The sequence below is a fragment of the Eumetopias jubatus genome, unplaced genomic scaffold, assembly GCF_037043125.1.
Source record: "Eumetopias jubatus isolate StellerSeaLion01/CBP00866 unplaced genomic scaffold, mEumJub1_p1.0 scaffold_5, whole genome shotgun sequence".
Classification (NCBI taxonomy): Eukaryota; Metazoa; Chordata; class Mammalia; order Carnivora; family Otariidae; genus Eumetopias; species Eumetopias jubatus.
The window spans coordinates 14843840-14866891 of NW_028274811.1; the positions used below are offsets into that span (position 1 = coordinate 14843840).

At 42.7% G+C, this 23052-nt stretch overlaps 1 protein-coding gene across 3 annotated transcripts in view; it reads left to right on the forward strand.

Moving 5' to 3' along the window:
* The window catches only part of TNFAIP8 (TNF alpha induced protein 8), a 111708-nt gene extending 89543 nt beyond the window's left edge, over positions 1-22165 (forward strand). For all 3 annotated transcript variants that reach the window (XM_088023240.1, XM_028103499.2, XM_028103497.2), the window contains one exon: positions 20511-22165. In XM_088023240.1, coding sequence (XP_087879366.1) covers positions 20511-21076 — 566 coding nt within the window. In that variant the 3' untranslated portion in view covers positions 21077-22165. The remainder of the gene's footprint in view (positions 1-20510) is intronic.
* Positions 22166-23052: the final 887 nt, after the last annotated feature.

The following is a 23052-nucleotide window of genomic DNA, read 5'->3' on the forward strand; positions in this document are numbered from 1 at the left end:
ATAAAGGGAAGCTACTGGTCAAAATGATCTGAATCGTGCATGAAAAAAAATCTTGCCTCTGAGACCAGAGCTGTGGTCTTTCTAGGATTGGACTGCCATTTTGCACTGAGCCTAGGGAAAAAGACAAGGCTATTACCAAGACCTCTTCTGATTCAACACCAGCCTCCAAGCAGAGTTCCAGGCTTCTCCTCAGTACCCCTAATGATTTTTTAAAATATGTATTAAAATATTTCAGGTTCTTTATGCTCCCTCAAAATGCAATGAGCCAGAAGTCAGTTCAAGAAAAGATGACTCAACCCCTGACTCCTCCATATTTTGTTAGATGCCCTTAAGACCTCAGAAAGCTGAGATATTATGAAGGCCTATTTTTGGGACCTGGAATCTTAATCCAAGAATTTTATAGCGTTTTTTTGTTTTTTTTTTTGCCTGTATCTAAGATGGTTCTCTTTTGTGATGGTACCAATTTAATGGAAGAAACATACTCATAGATCCTGGACACTTGCTATTCAAGAATTAAATTCCTTTTTTAAAAGATATTTTTATTTATTTATTTATTTGACAGAGACACAGCGAGAGCAGGAACACAAGCAGGGGGAGTGGGAGAGGGAGAAGCAGGCTTCCCGCCGAGCAGGGAGCCTGATGCTGGGCTCGATCCCAGGACCCCGGGATCATGACCTGAGCCGAAGGCAGACACTTAACAACTGAGCCACCCAGGCTCCCTGGGAATTAAATTCCTTTTGATGTTAGCTAGAATCTCTATACATTTAAACATAGTTTCTGTATTTTGGTGGGGGCAACGTGTCAAATGGTTTTATTTTATTCTGTAGGACGTACTGAAAAAAAATTGTTTTTTTTTAATTTTTATTTTGATTCACCAGCAGGGAAAATACGGCAGAATTCATTTTGGGTATTTGCTGTAGAATGTGCCCTGCCTTGGAATGTGGGTGGAGTTCTGGCATTTTTGCATTTGTATGTTTTGGGGAAATAAAGGTACAGAGAAGCACTTGTTCGCTTTGCCTATATAAAGCCCAGCTGTACAGCTGACAACTTAAAAATACTGTGTGAGACGACATTTATGTCCAACAGTAACATCTGTTTCCTTCATTCCAAGTTCAACAAATGGCATTAAAGATAGATGCCGAAAACGTAAGAGAAAAAGCGCCCTCCTCTTTTTTTTTTTTCCCCAAATCCATTAACTCTACTCACCATCCTTTTCAGAGAATTTTTTTTCTTTAAAGATTTTATTTATTTATTAGAGAGAGAGAGAGAGAATGAGAGATAGAAAGCAGGAGAGGGAAGAGGGTCAGAGGGAGAAGCAGACTTCCTGCTGAGCAGGGAGCCCGATGTGGGACTCGATCCCGGGACTCCAGGATCATGACCTGAGCCGAAGGCAGTCGCTTAACCGACTGAGCCACCCAGGTGCCCCACCATCCTTTTCAAAGCAGGAGCATGGACTGAATGGCATAAATGGAAAATCAACAGGAGTTGAGAGGAGATGAGTTCAAGGGGCAAACCATTTGGTGTTAGGGTAAATTTTCAGATTTAGAAACTGACCCCAATCATACGTCTAAAGACTTGATTCATCTTTTTCCTCAGCATGTACTCTTTATAATATACATTGTCTCACAGCTTGGAGGTAAATTCATTATTGTTTTTCTAAGCTATCTGCTGCCTTTTGCAGCAGGGAGAATATTAGAAATCATGTAAATAAGAAAATTTCAGTCAGGGAGGTTGTCCTTCTCCTTAGATACAAAGTTTTAATTGGAGGTTCTGTTACTTATGAAGAACTTATTATAAAATAACTGCTTGATATGATCAGTAATATTTCCCAAAGATATGACCACAAACCCGGCTAATCATTTAAGTCAGGAAAATTACATTCGTAGCCTTATCAACTGAGCTTCAGCAGATCTTATAAGGCCTTCAATGTTTAGAAAATCATTCTAGATACCATAAAAGTACAATTTGACCATCATAAGTTATTTTTCATATTTTTTTAAATGTGAGGTTAGTTAACTCTGCTTTTATTTGCTAATGGTGATCTTTGTCCTTTGTCTCTTTACCACGTTGACTCTGGTAGTGCGAACTGGTTATTCCCAGGCACACATAACACCTGGACTCATCATAGAAGGTGCTCAGCCCCTTTGCCCCCTCCAGACACAAAGCCTAACTACCCACCTCCCCACCCTCAGCCTGCTAGGCACACTTACTAACCTTTAAAACAATAAGGGACCTAAACCGAATAGCTCTTACTTAGCACACCAAGAATGACTTCCCCGATAGTCGTATTCAATGTTTATCATACCGCCAAATTTAAGAAAGAACAAAGAGATGCAGGCATTTATCCCCATGCCTTTCACCATCCTGGGCACTTTATCTACTAGGACACTATTCAGTTCACTTAGGAAACTAGTTTACGATTTTTAAAAATCACTTCGAGGCTCTCCTTGCCAGGGGTGTGAAGACAGGCATACACTTGGCATCTGAGCAGATGTAAGTTAGTGCCGGTAACCTTGACCGGAGAAGGATCTGCAGCTGTGGAAGGTCTGTTCCGTAGCCTTGAGCCGTCTTCAATGTGGGAGCTGTTAGACCTGCACATACAGAAGTACACCCAAGGGGAATGCCACGCCTGGGTTAGAGAGGTTGAGGAAGGGCTGTCTGTGGTGAGATAGTTGGGCACAGCTCTTGAGTATGGATAGCATTGGCAGGAAGCTTTGGGAGGGAGGGGCTGTGTTTGTTTCCTAAAGTATGGTGCGGATTCCATTGGTGATGGCACGGTGAATGATTTTAGGAGGCTCCAGGCATGGGGTTAAATCATCTTCAGTCATATTTCAGGAAGATTCGTCCATTTCAGTTTCCTTGGGATACTTTGCATCACCCACAGGGAATGTCTGTGTTTGAGGCTCTGTGACCTTTGTTACCTTACTCATCCTGACTCACCTCCTTTTGTACCGTGCAGGTAGACACAGGGCTCATGGCCTTTCGCAGGCAACGATTTTTGGCCAGAAATGAGTAGTATTGGTTTGTTGTTTTTTTTCTCATCTAATTAATTTTTATAATTAAAAAATTTTAATTATTTTTATGATTATGATATATGTAAGGGAGCAGTACCTTACCATTCACATAGTCTATATAATTCCTTTTTAAAAAATATTATTTGTTTAAAAATATATTAAGTAATCACAGGGAAATGAAATACGATAGTAAGTGGAAAACAAAAGCATGTTGAGAAGGTGGTCCTCAAGGGACAGAGGTTGAGGATGTCACTCAGGTAAGTATGGGATGGCTTTCCAGGTGAAAAGAGAGATTTCAGCAAATATTGTGGGGTGGGAAATGCAAGGCATATTGAGGAAAAGGCGAATGAAGAACTTGCTGGGGATGCCTTCGTGGCTCAGTTGGTTAAGCGGCCAACTCTTGATTTCGGCTCAGGTCATGATCTTAGGGTCCTGGGATCGAGCCCTGCATTAGGCTCTGTGCTCAGCAGGGAGTCTGCTGGAGGTTCTCTCTCTCCCTCTCCTTCTCTCCCTTCCCCCCCACTTGCATGCTCTGGCTTTCTCTCTCAGAAAGAAAGAAAGAAAAAAGTTGCTAGAACCCATAGAACCGTTGGAGAGTCAGAGCTAGGAAACCTTCTTGCTCAGCTGCTGGAGTCACACCCAAGGCTCTCTGGAGAGTGATTCAGAATGACTTAAGTCCCTGATCATTTAAAGCAGGGGTGGCTAGCTCACATGCCTTGGGTAATTTCCTGGCCAGGTGATGAACTGGAGGGCCAGTTTCTCCCCACATCGCGCCACCACCCCCAATGTTGTCAGAAGGTCAGGTTTTTCTTGAGAAGCTGGAAATGTGAATTTTTAGGTCAACGCTCCCAACTTTAACGTGTTTTTCACAAATTGCAAAAAAAAAAAAATTAAAACATTATGAGGGCCCACTTTGGGGGTGATGAAAATGTTCTGGAAGGAGATAGTGATGATGGTTTGCACAATGTTGTGAACATAAGGAAAATTACTCAATTGTACACTTTTAAAATGGTGGTGCATTATGTTCTGTGAATTTTATCTCAATTTTAAAAAGAAAAACATGGGATGCCTGGGTGGCAAAGTAGGTTAAGCGCCTGCCTTTGGCTCAGGCCATGATCCTGGGGTCCTGGGATCGAGTCCCACATCGGGCCCCTTGCTCACCGGGGAGCCTGCTTCTCCCTCTCCCTCTGCCCCTCCCCCTGCTTGTGTGCACACGTGCTCTCTCTGATAAATAAATAGATAAATCTTTAAAAAACTAATAATAAAAAAATTAAAAAAAAAAACCACATTATGGATACCCAACCAAAACATGTTACCAGCCCAAAGTATGTAATCTCCTTTTTAAATAGAGGAATTACTCTTTGCTACTTTTGATAGTCCCAACAAAAAGCACCTTTCCACAGGGGAGCCCGTGACAGGGAGTTAAGGGAGTTAACCTGATAACCCTGTGTTGACCTTGGGCCTCTGTGTTTTCACCTCTGGTCTCCAGGCCTTCTTGCATCTCTAAAAATAGGACAGGTGAGAGGCATGGCGAGAAGAGAAATGGTAGCCTTAATTCTGGAGCACCAAACTGTATGAATGAAAAGGAAAAGCTACGAGAAGTTTGGGACGGCCAGAGTATTTTATTTTTTTTAATATATTTTAAAAATTTATTTATGTATTTGAGAGAGAGAGGGCACACAGGGGTGAGGGGCAGCAGGAGAGGGAGCGAGAATCCTCAAGCAGACACCCTGCTGAGTGTGGAGCCCAACGCGGGGCTCAATCTCATGACCCAGAGATCAGACCTGAGCTGAAACCAAGAGTCGGTCGTTTAACTGACTGCGCCACCCAGGCGCGCCTGGCCAAAGTATTTTAAAGAAGTGATTTATTTTGTTGTTAGTTGGCAACCAGTCGTAAAATTGATAAGTTATGTTGTTTGCCAAAGTTTATTTTACCCAAATATCTACCATTAGGGAAGTAATTCGTCTCCAGGACAGCAAGCTCATATATTTAGAGAAACGTTTTTTAGTTCTTGCAAGAGAATGACTATAATGGTCTTTTTAGTTATTTTCTTTAACTGAAAAATGAGTTTAATATACCAAGTATGTGTCATCACCATCAAAGGATTATAATTATTTTAATGTAACTATTTGTCTCTGTGGTTTTCAGGGAGCTTTAATATTTTTAATTCTAAATATAATTTTAAATTAGCCGATTTCAATAGGGGTAAAATAGAGAACTTAAAGTTTTACAATATATCCTAACTTAATTCTCAACTCTTTCTTTCTTAATAAACTGGCAAAGGCAAGAGAGTTCATGCTTTTCAAAATTTCCAGTTTCTTTTACATTTATTTTAAAAACTAGGCCTTTTTTTATCTTAAGAAGCAACATCTGTCGTAAAAACAGATTTATCTTATTATCTCTGCAGAGTGTGGGTTGTTTAATGAACCTTACCAGTTCCAAATGTTATCAAAAGATGATTGTTTTAGATGCCTATCTTTAGTTATGAATTGACTCGTTTAGAATAAACTTTTTCCACAGGTTGACATTGCAATGTTTGTTTCTTAGTAAGGGTCTTTGAGATATGATACCTAATTAATAGTAATATAATTCATTTATAGTCTCATATTTTGCTTTTGTCTTACAAAAAAGGCAATATCGCTTTCCCCACGCCTCTCCTATCTTTCTTCCCACCTCCCCCTGAAAGGACCTGGGAATTTTTAAAGCCAGCAGTTACATCATAAAGATTTATTGAGCATTTATTACATCAAGGAATAAATAATAAATTATAACCAATCCCAAGTGTTTAACTTTCAGGGGAAATGGAAGCAAATAAATACGATATAAAGCAGTTTGCAGTAAGAATTAGAGACGGGAGAGAACATTTCTGACTGGGTTAGTCAAGAAAGCCTTAACAGAAGAGGTGCTATTTGGGATGGACCATAGGGGAACGGATAAGATATCCCCCAAGATGGCTCCCCCTTGCTTCCTTCACATCTCCGCTTAAATATCACCTTTTCAGAAAGGCCTTCCCTGACTACCCTGGATAAAATAGCTTAGCTTCCTCCCACCTCCACCCTCCTACCCCTCCCCAGCACATGTGGGTACACACACACACACACACACACACACACACACACACACACACACACACATACACACACACACACACCTTAGTTTTCTTCTAGCCTCTGTCATAACTTGACATTTTGATAACATGTTTGTTATTTTCCATCTTAGGTCTTCCTATACTAGAATCTGTGCTTCTTGAGAGCACGCTCTTTCCTGAGAGCACACCGTAGGTGCTCCATAAAGTGTGTTGAATAAAAGAATGAATCAATGAGTGGAGAAGGCTTTTCTGCTAAAAGTCTGTTTTCTGTGGAGAGCCCCAAACTGGTATGGAAAATCCACATTCAGCTTTCTCTTAGGACATTGATAAATGTGGCAAATCCCCCTCCTGTCTGTGACCCAGTTAGCACATTCTATAGATAAAAGGGAGAGATCTTGGTGTGCAATTGTAGCTTCCTGAAGTGAGTGACTACAGAACAAGTGTTGTGAAAACAAGTCATCATTGCTCTTAAGCTTCCCACCATTTCCCCCGACAAACCGTCCTAAGATAATCGCTGGCTATCCATAATTTCTATTTAAATTCTTTCTAAAATCTGTAGGATGTAGACAGGTCCTTCAGTGTCTGACATTCAGTTACACAGCTGGGCAGAATTTCTAATTCCTGAAGAACCAGTAGGCGTTCTATAGGTTGGCTCTGACATATAGTTAACCTTTATTTCTGTAAAGGAAGGAGTCGTCCATGCAAATGGCTAGAGAGCGTGGGAGATGAATATGCGCATGTGAGGATGACCAGGGAGGTCCTGTGGTACACTGGGAAGGGTGGTCTCCTTCTCAAGGAGACAGCCACGGTTCACCTCAAGACCACTGTTGCCATGTGGGAATGTGGGCCTATTTAGGTCAGATCGTATGATTGTTCAAAGAAAATCAGAAACACAGAGGAGCAGAGGAGAAAAGGTTAGAAAGAAAGGTAGAAAGTTCTTCACAGAGAGCTAAGTGCCAAGCTGGAAGTACCTAGCAATAAGCATCACTGCTTCTGGAAACCTCTGGGGCTGTGTCAGGGTCTTATCCAAGAATTTCAGAGCTTCAGTGTATCTTGATACTTGGAATGAGATGGTTCACTTTTAGGTCCAGCAAATCTCGTCTCACCGTTGGCTTACCATCAATGGGATCTAGCCTCGAGGACACTGACGTGGCTATAAAATGCTTCACTAGCTTAACCGTTTAATACAATTATTGGGGAAAAGTTTTGACAAGAATGTTGGGAGGTTGGGCCAAGATGCATATTTGAGAAATGCCCAAGCTGCGGCCAGGAGGTTACTCCTCCTAAAATACTCAAACAGATGGGTTTGGGATATTTGCATGGAAGATTCCAGAACATTTGCTGTAGGGATTGAGTTAGCTAAATATGGTTCCTTTTCCAAACAAAAGTGGCTGGTTATTCTGTATGTTTTGGCAAAGGACGGAGGAGACAGAAAAGGAAAATGCATGTCTTTTTTTGTAGATTCCTCTCCTTTAAAACAAAAAAATATTTTATGTCTCCTTGGTAGGGCTGTTTTTGTCCATGCGGTACAAGTAAATTTATTTGTTAAGCATTAGATATGTGAAACTGAATTGATTTCCTGACACATCTTCATGAATTGCTGTAAAAAATATTGATGAGTTCCATGGAGTTCACTCCTTGCCAGTTGGAGGGCACATTTGAAAAATACAAAGATGAAGAGACATGCTCCCTCAGTTGACAAGAATCATAATCAAGTATGATAAGATAGGAATTTAACTCTACCCCAAGGCAGAAAATCACATTAAAAGAAGGAGAGATTTATTCCCTGCATTGGATTTGGAGAGATCGTTCTGCCACTGGATTTGGAAAAGCTTCCTGGTAGGGGTAGCTGACTTTAAAGGATGAGCTCGACTATTTGAGGCAGGTATGGAGGGAGAGGGGGAGGGTAGATGCAGAGCTTTTCTTAGTTTTCTATTGTGTTAAGACCTGTGCTTCTTCTCTTTTTCTGATTCAAGGAGTTGCTTTTTCCTGGGAAGCATACAAGCTCTTAAGAAGCTGGATTCTACAGCTGGCTTAGCAACATCATGGCATTTGATAGAAAATTCATAAACAATGAGAACTTCTGAATCTTGGCTCTCCCATCTGGTTGCTTTGGGCTTAAGCAATAAGAGGACTAAACCAGAACAGTTTCATAAACATAAAAAGTGCTACAGGGAAAATATTTTGCAAACTTTAGAGTCTTACACAAATGTCAGCTGCAATTTTATTGTCTGATTGTCCATAGTATTTGACCAGGAGCAACCTGATGAGAAGGGCTATGTTGACTACTGATGCCCGTTTTAGGGGCTGATTCGGTAATGAAACTGCACTCCTGTGTGCTGGGTTTTAAAATCTGTTACTGGTTTTCTAAGCGCTGCGTGTGTATAAATATTCATCAGGAGCCAGCGCCTCTCACAGAGCAAGGAGAACTTGGGAGGTGGAAAAGTGGAGAAAATCATGGAGCTTGGGTGCCTGGATGGCTCAGTTGGTTAAACGTCCAACTCTTGGTTTGGGCTCAGGTCATGATCTCAGGGTCCTGGGATCGAGTCCTGCATTGGGCTCTACGCGCAGTGGAAAGTCTGCTTGAGATTCTCTCTCTCTGCCCCTCCTCCCGTCCGTGCTCTCTCTCTCTTTCTCTCTCTCTAAAATGGAAAAGTAAATCTTTACAAAAAAGAAAATCATGGAGTTTATTTAGAGGATTTTCCTCTACATTCTGGTAGAAGATTGGATTTTATCAATACTGGAAAGGTTTCATGCCCTCAAGAAAATGTGTAAATAAACCCAGCTTAATTGAAAAGTCTTTTAGAGAAACATAATCAACCTTAATCCAACATAATAAATAAGGAAGTGTTCATTTAATTTAAAAGAAGAACAGTTCACTGAAGTCAGTTTTGTATAAATGCTTGTAGGACATTTTTTATTTCATTTCAAACCCATATGAGTGATAGAGTTAGGCCCTGTCCAAATTTTGGTTTCAGTGACATCTAAGAGAGACTAACTTTTCTGTTCTCTTGGATACAGTATTAAAATTCTTTGAAGCTTTAATACAATAAGCTCTATTCTTAAAACATTTTCTTTGGATTCTGTGCACAAGCTTGCATCTACGTTTTGGTGAAAAATTTTTGAGAGGGAATTAAATCCATCCAGGGTCTGCTTAGAGCATGCCTGTGTGACCAGAGTATGTCTGTCTGAACATTTTAAAGTACAGTGTTCTGGGAGTACACTTCAGTGCTTCTACGTTCAAACCACACGGGGTTCCTCTTACAAATGCAGCTTTTTAGACTGTAGTCCTGGGGTCTCTGATTCAGTACGTAGGGCAGTTTGTACTTCTGAGAAGGCTCCACATTCTCCGGAGGCAGGTGGCCTGGGTCATTGACATTGCTGCCCCGGATACCCACTGTAGATGTCCCCTCCCTGCCACTACCCTCTTGAAAACGGAGCACCTTTGTGCAATGAGTTTTCTTGGCCTAGACAACATGTTATACTTAGGTTGTGTTTCCAATTTTTCTTAAATCTAGGGGGCCACACGTATCTTTGGGCTTCTGACCTGCAGGTGTGCCACTGGGCAGAATTGGTAATCCCTCTCCAGCCAGGCGGGAATTCTGTAGATCAGCTCTGGAATATGGTCATGTTTACTTCTGGAAGGCAGAATCTTCTTTACCTTCAAGGTCAATGTTTTGGGTCAGCCTCCTTTTGTGATAACTTTCTCAGACCTAGCTTCCCTCCATGACTGCGACCAACCAAATGAACGTTCCCTCTCTTTGCTACTGTTGCATGTTTACCCGCTCCTATTATAGACCTCATCATGGTGCGTTCTGGCCTTGCCCCCACCCCGTGTGCATGCCTGGGGAGCAGGGATACTGTTATTTATCATTGCAACCACAGTATCTGATACATATGAACACTCAACAGAAGTTTTGTGGAATGCTTCCATGTCTTTGGGTTAATGTTCTCACGTTATATGGATCATTCTCGCTGAATCTCATTAAAGACCTTAGGTGGCCTCATTTGCATACGGGGAAACCGAGGCATGGCGCGGTTAGGTAATTTCCCCAGGGACACCGCACTCAGCGGCAGAGCCAGACTCCCGATCCAGACAGTATGACTCTGGAGTCTGTGCTTACATTGCCTGGCTTTGCCTGACTGCCTGTCTTGCCCTCTGCTATTTGCACAAGACCATTGTGAATCCATTCCAGAGGGATAACAAGTCCATTTGTTAGCCAGTAGTTTTCACTGACCTTATCCTACAAATCTGTACAAATGGTGGGACCTTTGCGTAATTCATTTGGAAAACCGGGGTAAATAAGATTAAGGTGTTCCTTGACTGTTTTACTCATCCTCCAGACTTTAATGTTATTAATGCTTTTTGTGCATCTCAAAGGGTATGTTAATATACACTGTTTCCCAGATTTCTTTCACCAGAGAGAATTTTGTTCCCCATAAGACTTTTTTTTAACTTCTTGAAGAACTAGGTTTTTTGGGGTTCGGTTTGTTTTGTTTTTAACGTAATTTGGAAGAAAAGCTGGCTGGTGCTCTTGTGGGGTTTCCCAAGAAATTTCTCAGGTCCTAAACGTTTGAGAGTCTTTAGTGCGTAAGTTGTCTTCAGTGACCACTTAGACTTCCCTGGGATAGTCACAGGTCCCGTAGTCGTGGGGTAATTACTAATAGTGCTCTCTTCAGAGGTGTTCCATGTCCACGATCATCTGTGATTGCCCTAATCATGACATTTGTTCACGTCTATTAAATAAAGATCTGTGTTTCGTGCTCACTACCTTCTCATCGCTCACAGAAGGACTCGTGGTGCTGTTGCACATCTAGGAAGAGACAAAGGTAACAGCAATGTCCCTCCAGCACCTACCATTTTTGTGTCAGCATCTCTCGTGCAGCTGTGGACACTGACACAGTTTGTCTTCACTCAAAAGTTACATTTCTTGGGGTGCGTGGGGGACTCAGTCAGTTGAGTCTCAGACTCTTGATCTCAGCTCAGGTCTTGATCTCAGGGTCGTGAGTTCAAGCCCCGCATTGGGCTCCACGCTGGGTGTGGAGCCTACTTAAAAAAAAAAAAAAAATTGTGGGCGCCTGGGTGGCTCAGTTGGTTGAGTGACTGCCTTCGGCTCAGGTCATGATCCTGGAGTCCCGGGATCGAGTGCCGCATCGGGCTCCCTGCGAGTCTGCCTCTCCCTCTGACCTTCTTCCCTCTCATGCTCTCTACCATTCTCTCTCTCTCTCTCAATAAATAAATAAAAATCTTTAAAAAAAATTGTATTTCTTAAGAATTGCAAGCCTGTAAGACTTCTTTATCCTACTCAGTATCTATTCATGTATATGCTTATCTATGCAGGAAAAAAACCAACTCTGAAAGGGTCCCAGAAATCTAAGAACACTTGTTGCCTCTCGGAAGCAGAAGTTGGGGTCCGGGCTGTACTGTTGGGGGGCAAAGCTGAGAGACTTTTCACTTTATGTATTTACATCTGGCCTTTGAACAATGTAAGCATATTTTCTGTTTTTTAACATTATATTTTAAAATGTTTTAAAACTGCTCAGGGTTTTCCCTGGAAATACAAGCTATTTTAAACCCAGCTGGTTTGATCTCCTTTATACGGACTCTATTTCCTTCCCCCAAGGAGAACTAGTCTCTTGCTTTTGTTTTCTTTTCTCTTTCATTTAGGTCTTCCCATCCCTTCAAGAAGAAGCCTCTTTTTAAAAGTTCGTGTCATGGAATGTAATTCTTGAGAGAATAGCTTGGAGTTGAACATATCTGGGTTCAAGCTCATCTCTCCTACTTACTAACTGTAAGGCCTTGAGAAAGTAACTTAATTTCTCTGGACCTCAATGGCCTTATCTCTAAAATGACAACCTCCCTTTTGGGATTGTTGTGAAGCCTCAATAAGATAATGCTGATTCTGGGCAGTTCTGGGGATCATGTAACAAATGTTTGTAATACAGTAACTAGCCAGTGGGTCCTCGTGACTATAAACCTTCTCAGTCTGACTTGGGGTAACCACAAAAGTCATTTCTATTCTTGTATCATCTGTACTAATATTTACAAGACAGGCATTCTTTGGGGTCTACTTCATATAAATATCACCAGCCTTTCTTCCAATCCTGGTACTGGGTGAAGCTAGAGGCAGCAGAGACATCTTGCCAGAGTTTATGCCATGCAGAAAAAAATCAAGGCATCACATGATTCCTGCAGCAAGTCGACTGCAAAGGAGCAGAGATGAAGTCTCATATGAAGTTAAAGCGGTTGAGACTCAGGAAATTACATTTTCAATTTTAAAATCATCACACAACTAAGCCACGGGAATCAAGGACATGGAGTTGATCCTAAAATCATGATGAAGAGATTCCAGAATTCAAGCAACAAAAACAGCCCGAGATCACACAGGGAAAGTCTTCAGAGTGTTTTCTTTAGGACGTAATTTCTCTTGTCTACAAATCGGGAAAATAGGGAACATCGGGAGATAACGAAGAGAAAGAACACAGTGAGTGTATAGGTTGGGTTTGAATCCCTGCTCCTCCATTTCAGGGGGTACAAGTCTCTGTGGTCATGAGCCTAGCCTACTGCTGGGTGTTTTCAGCTTCCTAACTCATTAACTCTCCTCCAAGCCACATTGACTTGCAGTGAGGTCCCACTTAGCAGATGAGAAAACTGAGGTTCCAAGAATTAAATTGCACTCAAGTTTACAACCCAGGACTCTTGACCTTGAGCTTTCTATATCCTTCATGCTGCTCTTACTTGGCTTCCTGTCCTGTCTTTGGGTGTCTGGTTCTCTGGTTCACAAACTCCTGGGGAGAGGCTGTGACTCTTTGGGGTAATCTTGATGGCCGTTGTGGGTTTTTACTTTGGCTTTATTTTTGGCCCATTTGCTCTGCATCTGTCCCTGTTGCACAGTTTTGCATGGGTGTGGATGCTGTTTCTCCTCTTGTCTTCGATTCTGTTCTCCATTGGTCAGTTTGCTCTGGACAAAATATCTTTACACTGTCAGAGTCCTTGCTAATGAGAGATTCAACATCTTAAAAAAGAGAAATTGCCTGATAAAGCTTTAATATATGTTAGACTTTTCTTATGTCATCGTGGAAAAGGAAGTGTAACTCCTTATTAACTGAGGTCTCTCTTTTCACACAACCATCTGGCGTTTTGTGTTTCTCAGCTACATGTTTCTTCCAGGAGTTGATTAATTCTGACCAAATGTGATTCAGTATTCGAAAGCATCAGAATGCATTCGAAGTTTAGTTTGTTGAGTTCTTCAAAGAAACCTGTGGAGAAGGCTGTTCTCTGCCAGGCATTGGGTGAGACACTGCTAGGTGGTCTATGTCCATTCATTTTGGAATAATTCCTGCAGTGGGCATCATTATTCTCATCTTACAGATGGGGAAACTGAGTCTCAGCTATATCCCTGAGCAGTATGGCAGTTCCTGGAACCATTAGGTACAGATTCTTTGGACTTTTATAAGTACACTCTTCTTTTCCAGGCCCCTGGTGGAATAAGTTGCCACAGGAAATGTATGCTAATTCTCACTAGTATGCTAAAGGTTTACACTGCAATTTTTCTACTTTAAATGGTATTGATGAAAAATTCTAATATGCATTGAAGGTTGTTTTGAAGAAGGTAAACTCGTGACTCTCCTACAAGTACAAAATGGGCATGCCAAAGATTTGACCGAACTCACTAATCAGTGAGGAGCCAGTAAGCTCTTATAATTGGTTCAGAAGAATCCTAAGAGCAGGCAAACAAGAAAATGAAGACTGAGTTGCACTTCCACTAGAAAAAATTGATTCGTATCTCTATGGACAAGAGGCATTTGCAATAATGCTAGTCTTCTATGACTTACAGAGTTGCAGAGTAGCTGCTCGAAGAACGGTAAAAGAATCTGGAACAGGGTGCTTTACGGTTTTTGGTTCTCCACTGAAAAGTCACGCAGTGATTTTTTTTTTTTCCTTTTTTGGCCCATTTCAAAGTCACCATTTTCCCTAACGTGTTTTCTTTATTATGTTGCTTTTTCTTTTCTTTCTTTCTTTTTTTTTTAAGTCTTAGAGCCCAGCGCAGGGCTTGAACTCACGACCCTGAGATCAAGACCTGAGCTGAGATCAAGAGTCTGATGCCCAACTGACTGAGCTACCCCGGCCACCCCTATTATGTTGCCTTTAATTTTTTTTTTAAAGATTTTATTTATTTATTTGACAGAGAGAGAGAGAGACAGCAAGAGCAGGAACACGAGTGGGGGGAGTGGGAGAGGGAGAAGCAGACTCCCCACTGAGCAGGGAGCCCGATGCAGGGCTCGATCCCAGGACCCCATGATCACGACCTGAGCCGAAGGCAGATGCTTAATGACTGAGCCACCCAGGCGCCCCGTGTTGCCTTTAAAAGTGAGTGTGTACTCCTTCTGGAGGTGGCAGGAGACCACCTTGTCATTGTGATGATGCATACCCTTGGTCTTCAGCCACTTGGGGGCAGGAAAATGCATAGACACCAAAATCTGCACTTAGTATCAGGTGTAACCTGATAGAACCCCAGGTGTACTGATCCTCTTAAGATGATGTTCCTTTGTGTCAGGGCCTCCGTCTGTGTGGCCGAAGGCCGATCCGGAGGTCCGGGTGCCTGGCACGTGTCTCTTTCTCTCTGGGTAAGCTTGCTTCCAACTTGCTGTCACGGTCCCTGCTTCTGCTGCCTGCCACCATCTCCCCTCCCCTGCACGTTCCCTCTCTTTCTTTCTTTTCATTCGTTATTTCTTCTCTCTCCTGTTGAATTTCCCGCTTGGGGAATTTTGAGTGTGGAGATCTGGTGTCGCAGGTCCCTCGTCAGCCAGTCCAACGACTCCTTGCTTCTCCACTGGAGCGCTCACCAGATCCCAAGGGAAGGAGGTCAACTCTTAGCCTGTTGACTTCTTGGGACACTGTTTACACTTTGCTGTGGCCACTTTCTTATCCCCATTGCTTTTTACTAAACCCCATTTAGATTCAGAGTTACTCAGGTGTGAGAGAGCAAAGGTTTTCTGTATTTGTTTAAAGAACTTTTATTAACGGCCCACAAGAGCCAGACATGCTCTCTAAATTGTTTTCTTTTCCATCTTCCCTAAGACTGGGTCCACTGGATCAGAGTTTAACTAGGCGAGAATTAGAAATCGCATACATGGGCATCTGCGGCCACTGCTTCCAAGTTCCAAGTATAACAAATTTGATGGGTGAAGAAATTATTTACTTGCTGGCAAGGTTGTAAGGAAAGTTAACTTGAGTGCTTCGCTGGATGAGCAATGTCTTAGTTGGAATAATATTATGGGGGAAGTGTTGTTAATTTCAGCAAACTATAGTTTTTCATTAATTAATTTTAGGAAAAGTTCTTGGGGTTTTTTGTTTTTTGTTTTTTGTTTTTGTTTTTATTTTTTATGAGCACTTTTTTACCCCGTATAGGCAGGGGTCAGTATATTTTTACCATCAACGTTTATCTCCAAATTTATAATTGCTGATGCTAAAACTGGGATTCCCTGAATATCTGTTTGCTTTACAGTGAACGTTGCAGACATGGACGATTTCGTTAAACCAAGAAAGGAGATAAAGAGATATAGAGGAAGGGCCCAAAGATAAGTAGATGTAAAATAACATTTACATCTCTTTCTATACAACAATCTTGCTAGCGGCAGTCCTTGGTATGTTTTTGTTATATGGCATCGTTTTTCCTTAGTCAGGGATGTACATGTATATTTTCAAACACAAGTGAATTCTTTTTTTATTAAAGGCTTTTTAATAAGATTTTATCTATTTGAGATAGAGTGAGAGAGCAAGAGAGAGCACAAGAAGGGCAGAGGGGCAGAGGGAGAGGGAGAAGCAGATTCCCCATTGAGCAGGGAGCCCAATGCCGAGCTTGATCCCAGGACCCTGAGATCGTGATGACCTGAGCCAAAGGCAGACACTTAACCAACTGAGTAACTCAGGCAGGAGTCCCTTTATTAAAGATTTTTATTTATCTGTTTGACACAGAGACAGAGAGAGCGAGCACAAGCAGGGGGAGTGGCAGAGGGAGAGGGAGAAGCAGACTCCCCCCTGAGCAGGGAGCCCGATGCAGGGCTTGATCCCAGGACCCCGGGATCATTACCTGAGCCGAAGGCAGTCGCTTCACCAACTGAGCCACCCAGGCGCCGCAAGTGAATTCATCTTGATGAAGCACTGAAACCATATTCTTAGCACCCTGTCCTTTGAGAACACTTCCTATTCACCTCTGCTGCTTCCTAGGACATACCTTGGGTCCGTCCCTCTGTTACATGTTTAAGTGTAGATCCCTCTACTCTTGGAACAGGTGGGGCCTGTGTTTGATCTTCAACTGTAGCCAGAGGTAGCAGATGCAAGGCAAAACCATTGCATCGGCTTTGTTACTAAATATTTGTATTATTGCCCTCCAGTGTTTTCTCATTGTGCTCAACGAATCTGCCCTCTTTTAAAAAAAAAACCTGATCGACGAGAGTAAAAGAAACCACACTCTTAAGTGCGAGAGAAGAAAACCACATAGCTAGCTAGGTAAAATAAATATCTGTTTCTCTAGCTTTTAAAACAAACAAATAAAAAAAACCCACATGCGTATTTAAAACTCTCATTTTCCAGGCCAGCAAGTTTTCATAGGGAAGCATTTAAGTGGAGCAAAGGGAGAGGGGAAATGGGCTTCCTCTTCGGTCAGAAGCACCACATAGCAGATGCCCACGTGGGCCCAGAGGGTGACCCCGGGGCACAGAGGAATCATCTCCACTCCCAGAGAATTTACAGTCTAGGGAGGAGAGACAGACCATCAAAATTTAGGCAAATGAGGATTTCAGGAACAAGGAACTGCGTAAGTGTGTTGGTTAGCAAAGACCTGAAGTCAGCATCTTTTTCTAATTTACATTTTGAAAGTCTCTGGCTGCTCAATGAGAAGAGATTGGAAAGGGGTTTGAACTAGGCTGGTATCCGTGCAGATGGAGGCAAGTGGGGGAGGGGAGAATGGAAGGCTCTTGGTCATGGGTGGGGCAAGAGAGGATGGTGTGGCAGGTGAGGGCCAGCACCTCCCCCCGCACCCCCCGCTTGAGCAAATGGTTGGAAGAGATGCTCTTCATGAAGGTAGAGTGGAGAAGGAATGCTTTGGGAGCTCGAGGGAATCAAGGGTTCTCTTTTAGACACGGTGCATTTGCAATGCCTGCCAAATAGCCGAGAAAAAGGAAAACCTTGAATGCATTTGCAAAATGAGTCCAGGAAAGAGGTCAGAGTGAGTTCTAAGTGTGGAAGTTGCTGGCACCTGGGGGCTATCTGAAGCCTGCGGGAGTGGGTGAGCTCACGGGGCGGGGGCCTGAGGGTGGAGCAAAGGAGAAAAACGTGATCCAGGACTAGCCCTGAGATACACCAGGCCTTTAAAGGATCTGGGAGAGGATGTGGAACTGACAGATGAGCCTGAGCAGGAATGGCTAAAGGCAGTTAATTTGCAAGGGGGGGGAAATCATTATTTCATGGCCACAGACCACACAGCCCTGGCTAGCAACTCTCAGCCACAACCCCCCCGTTGGCTCCAAGGAAGCCTTCACTCGTGCTAGAAAAGAAATCCACTGCACGCATGTCTTCCCTGCCCAGGGGGAGAGAGAGCTTCAGCCTCCCTTTCCAAGATGACTGAGCTGGATATAACCCAAAGAAGAAAACGAAAGGAGGAAGTGGCTTCTGTGTTTCTAGAACAGGGTTTGCAGTTCCCCTGGGGCAACTGGGAGAGCCTCAGAAGTCAGCTTCTCTGTCCTGGTTGAGATTTGTTACTGGTAAATGGGGAGCGACCTTGTTGGCCGTGGCCTTGCTTTTCACACTTTCTCTTGTGGGAGGTTCAAGGGCTACTACATGAAAAAAATTTTTCCCTTGTCTTTATGTTTGAAAGCAAATGGAACATTGAGGTTTAATGAGCAGGGGAGCTTCAAAGAGGTGCAAAGTTTCAAGTCCAGGCTTGGAGAGAGGAGCCCGAAGGATTTTTACTCCTCTTCTTCTGGTTCTGGTGATTTCAGAGTGTACAGTGTTTCCATCGAATAGACATTGTAGTAAATCCCAGATGGGTGTTGAGAGACTGTGTCACCTCCTAATAGATTAAACACAGAATAACCTTTGAACTTTAGGTAAGTTTCTGAAATCACATTATTTACCGGGGATCTGAAATTTGGGGGGTATCCCTTCCTGTATAAATCAGGTTTATTTATTGAGATCCATATTGTAAGTTCTGCAACGGAAGATGGTCCCTGGTCTTAATGTGGTAACAGTAACTACATGTGTGCCATTTATTTTGATACACACTATTTAATGTGGATTAACCCATACACTCTTCTGCAAACCTTTAGGAATAGAAATGAGTGTGACTGATGAAAATATGAAACGGCTTGGAAACCTTCACAAGTTGACCGTTTGTCATGCTTTTTCGCTTTCCTTTTCTTTCCCAAAATACATTTCAGCTCTTCTGCAGTTTCAGTTCATGTTTCAGACATTTAAATACCGACAGTTATGAGGGCACAGCTTCTGGTTCAGTGAAGGCGTTCTTTCAGGGCGTGTGGCCCTTGTATTAATGTACAGCATCCTGGTCAGTAGGAACCACTTGGCACTACCTGGAATATATCCCGTGAGCTACTCTGGCCCAAGCATCAGATCGAACATGACAGTCCCATGGAGGGAGTGTCCCTTCTTAGACACCCTCCCAGCCTGGATTTGGAAATAGGTGCCTTTTTCGCTTTCTGCCGCTAGCCTGTCCAAACTAGAAATAATTGTATATCGCTAATGCCCTGACTCCTTCCTACCTATCTGTATTTTTAGTCTTTTTATCTTCCTTTACTAAATGACTGCTTTCCAACACCCAGACCTAGGCTTATGCACTGGCATACAAGAGGCAACAGCTGGGCCTGGGCCCATAGTGGGGATAGAGACCCCCAAAACTCCAGCTCGGAGGACCCAGAAGGGAGGGAGAAAGCACAGTTTGGTGGATTAGCATGCACAAAGTTGGGGGGCGGTGGAAATTTAGGTGAAAAACTAAACTTGGTTTGGGGAGTGAACATGTATTGAGCATTTTCACTGACCGGCTGGAAGCTAAGAGCTTCACACAGCATTTCGTACTTAATACATACAACGATTATTACGTGTACCTTACACCTCTGTCAAATTAAGTGATGGTAATTTCAAAAGCAAACTCTAAGCCTCAGCTTTTTCAACGTATGTTATTCATGGAGCACATTTCATTAGCTCATAAATGTGTGGTTATTGCCATAGAATGTATAAACACTTCAAGGGAACCAACAATGGCCATTCATCAGAAATAGCAAGTGACAAGGCACTCTCCACTGAACGAATGTTCTTGTCTAAGACTCAACTTCTGGGAGTTGAAATTTGGGGTGGTTAGGATGACCAAACTGGAAGGGGCGGGCCCATGTCTCAGGAAATTTGACTTTCTGCAGCTGAAGTTTAAAGCAGGGCTTTCCTTGGGACGCCTGGGAGGCTCAGTGAGTTAAGCGTCTGCCTTCAGCTCAGGTCATGATCCTGGGGTCCTGAGATTGAGTCCCACACTGGGCTCCCTGCTCAGTGGGGAGTCTACTTCTCCCTCTGCCTGGAGCTTCCCCTGCTTGTGCTCTCTCTCTCTCTGGCCAATAAGTAAATAAAATCTTAAAATAAATAAATAAAGCAGGGCTCTCCTTTTGATTTGCTTCCATGAATTTGCTACTTGACTCTGTGGCTTAGCTATTTATCCTTCTTACATTTAAAGGGGTTTCTTTAAATTGTTCTTGATGACTGGTGCCCAGAGGACAGTTGTGGAGTTGATTTTATATTTTTGGTGTATTTCTTATAAAACTCAACTGGGGGGAAATTGCATCAAAACTCACTGCCTTGTGAAATGTGCCATTCTTATAATCAGAAAAAGTTATATTTGGAAAGGCTGTCACCTTCAACTGCTAAACAAAGTACTGAGTGTATAGCAGAAGGTATAAAATACTTGAGTTGCCAGAGACCTTAAAGATGATGCACAACAACCTATTCTTTTCAGAAAGAGAGAACCTGGGGCGCCTGGGTGGCTCAGTTGGTTAAGCATCTGCCTTGGGCTCAGGTCATGATCCCGGGGTCCTGGGATGGAGCCCTGCATCAGCCTCCTTGCTCAGTGAGGAGCCTGCTTCTCCCTCTGCCTCTCGCTCCCCCTGCTTGTACTCTCTCTGTCAAATAAGTAAATGAAATATTTTTTAAAAAAGGAAGAAAGAAAGAAAGAAAGAAAGCAAGCAAGCAAGCAAGCAATGAGAACCTGATGCCCAGAAATGAAGTAAAATTTTTAGTCCTTTTCTGAACAGAAATTAATGTCAGTAGATGGAAGGCAACCCTATAGTGGGAAAGTGAGAGGAATATCCTCCTTAATATGTTTTTTTTTTTTTAATTTGCTTCTTTGTAGTGGCCACAGATGTCTTCAATTCCAAAAACCTGGCCGTGCAGGCACAAAAGAAGATCTTGGGGAAAATGGTGTCCAAATCCATCGCCACCACCCTCATCGATGACACGAGCAGCGAGGTGTTGGATGAGCTCTACCGGGTGACCAAGGAATACACCCAGAACAAGAAGGAGGCAGAGAAGATCATCAAGAACCTCATCAAGACCGTCATCAAGCTGGCCATTCTTTACAGGAATAACCAGTTCAACCAAGACGAGCTGGCGCTGATGGAGAAATTCAAGAAGAAAGTCCACCAGCTGGCCATGACCGTGGTCAGCTTCCATCAGGTGGAGTACACCTTTGACCGGAACGTGCTGTCCCGCCTGCTGAACGAGTGCAGAGAGATGCTCCACCAGATCATCCAGCGCCACCTCACGGCCAAGTCGCATGGACGGGTTAATAACGTCTTTGACCATTTTTCCGATTGTGATTTTTTAGCTGCCTTATATAACCCCTTTGGGAATTTTAAGCCCCACTTACAAAAACTCTGCGATGGTGTCAACAAAATGCTGGACGAGGAGAACATCTGACCATGTGAATTAAGACTGCAACCGCTCATGATTTCTTTGAAAATGGAGCACTGCTGATTTATGAAGGAAAAACAAATTTTTTTTTTTTTAAGATGACCCATGTTTCAGAAAGACTTTTGCTCGCCTCAGGCGTCAGACGTTGTCAGTAACGTTTTGTGCAGCTTGTTTTATTTGAAGAAAAGCAGATTGCCAAAAATTCTGGTGAAAAGCTCCCTCCCTCACAGTTAGCAGATCGTAGGAAAGGTGTCTGGTTGTGTGATGCAAATAATAGAGTTATGCAAAGAAAAATATGGATGTCTCCAAACCTCAAGACATGTTTTTTTAGATCAGTTGTTGTGTTGGTAGCACATTGGGTATTTCTCACGTGTACAGAGTTGTGTACTTTGATTCACTATTATTCCTTACTATGTATATGTACCTCTGTTAAAAAGCTGAGAACTCTCTCTTGCTCTCATTGCTCCCTTTGAGATGATTTCATTTTCAAGTCTACCTTTTGTTCTGTGTTCCTTTGTTAAAGTTTTTGTCACTGACATTTAAGAATTAAGTCTTCATCGAGAATTAAGACGTTCAAGAATTGAGGCGGTCAGATTGAACCCTCAGAAAAACAGAAAACTGCTTCTTTGAAGTCAGTATTGTAGGAACCAACTATATTTGATATGGTGAACAATGTCTGATAGACGGACATGCCTCGGGCCTGGAGTCCTGTTTTTTAGTACCAACGGTGATACTTGCAAAAGCGGTAATTGTTGAAAATGTGCTAGTGGAATCTCCGGTTTTAGTATCTGTTTCAGATGTAAGAGAGACAAAGAAAAATCTAGATGGTTCTTGTTAAAGGTCAGCAATACTGAGAAAAGAACAACCATCTTTATTTTAGAGATGAGCCCATCAAAATAATTTAGGGGGATAAAGGACCAAAAAGGAAGAAAGCATATTGCTGTGGGCCGTGAGAATGAAAATAAATGCATTTCAACGTTGAATAAGGTTTGATAGGTAAATAAAGAATGTCACTTTTTTATTTAACTGATAAGGTCTTTACTATTTTGTTATTTGCTATTTTGATGAGTAAACCAAAGAATATTTGCATTCTAAGCACTTTGTGTGTTGTCTCTATGTAATTTTATGTGTGTGGATGATAAAGGAAACATCTTATTTTATAAAAAAAAAGAAACAAACAAAAACCTGCCGGCCAACTATCAGGAATTAACAGACTTAACTACCAGCCCCAAATATTTGCACTGTCTCTGTGTCCATGATTTATAGTGTACTCGTTTGCCTTGAATTTGCCTGCCTCCCAGAAGATTGACATTAAAATAGGACTTCACCAGGGAAGGCCCTACAACTTAAAAATTCCAGAGGTTGTGATCCGCTCTAACCCACCCCACCCTAAAGGAGGTGATCAGTTTCCCTGGGTCCGTCATGTGCTTGTCCCAGACAAGCAGCAGAGACCAGAGTGTCTCCCTGTTTTATATAAAATCCTCAACCCCCAGATTCGAACTGAAATTACCATTCTCACTTCCCAGAGTGGGCAGGTGACTCTTTTTTGTTTGTTTGTTTAATATTTTATTTATTTGACAGAGACACAGCAAGAGAGGGAACACAAGCAGGGGGAGTGGGTAAGGGAGAAGCAGGCTTCCTGCGGAGCAGGGAGCCCGACGTGGGGCTCGATCCCAGGACCCTGGGATCATGACCTGAGCCGAAGGCAGACGCTTAATGACTGAGCCACCCAGGCACCCGGGCAGGTGACTCTTATATGTTGTAGCAAGAGCATAGTTTCATATCCTGCTAAGCTGCTTTTTAAGTTTAGTTCAGCGGAGGTATGCAAAATAGATTCCCAGGCCAGTAGGTGGGTGCTTCTTGCTCCTCTCTAGCTATGGACAGGACCAGCTAGAGAGAGAGGGAACCCGAGGATAAATTTTGATCAGGCTGGGCACATTTGGATCATAGAGTTGTGCCTGCAGGCTAGCAATCAAATATTT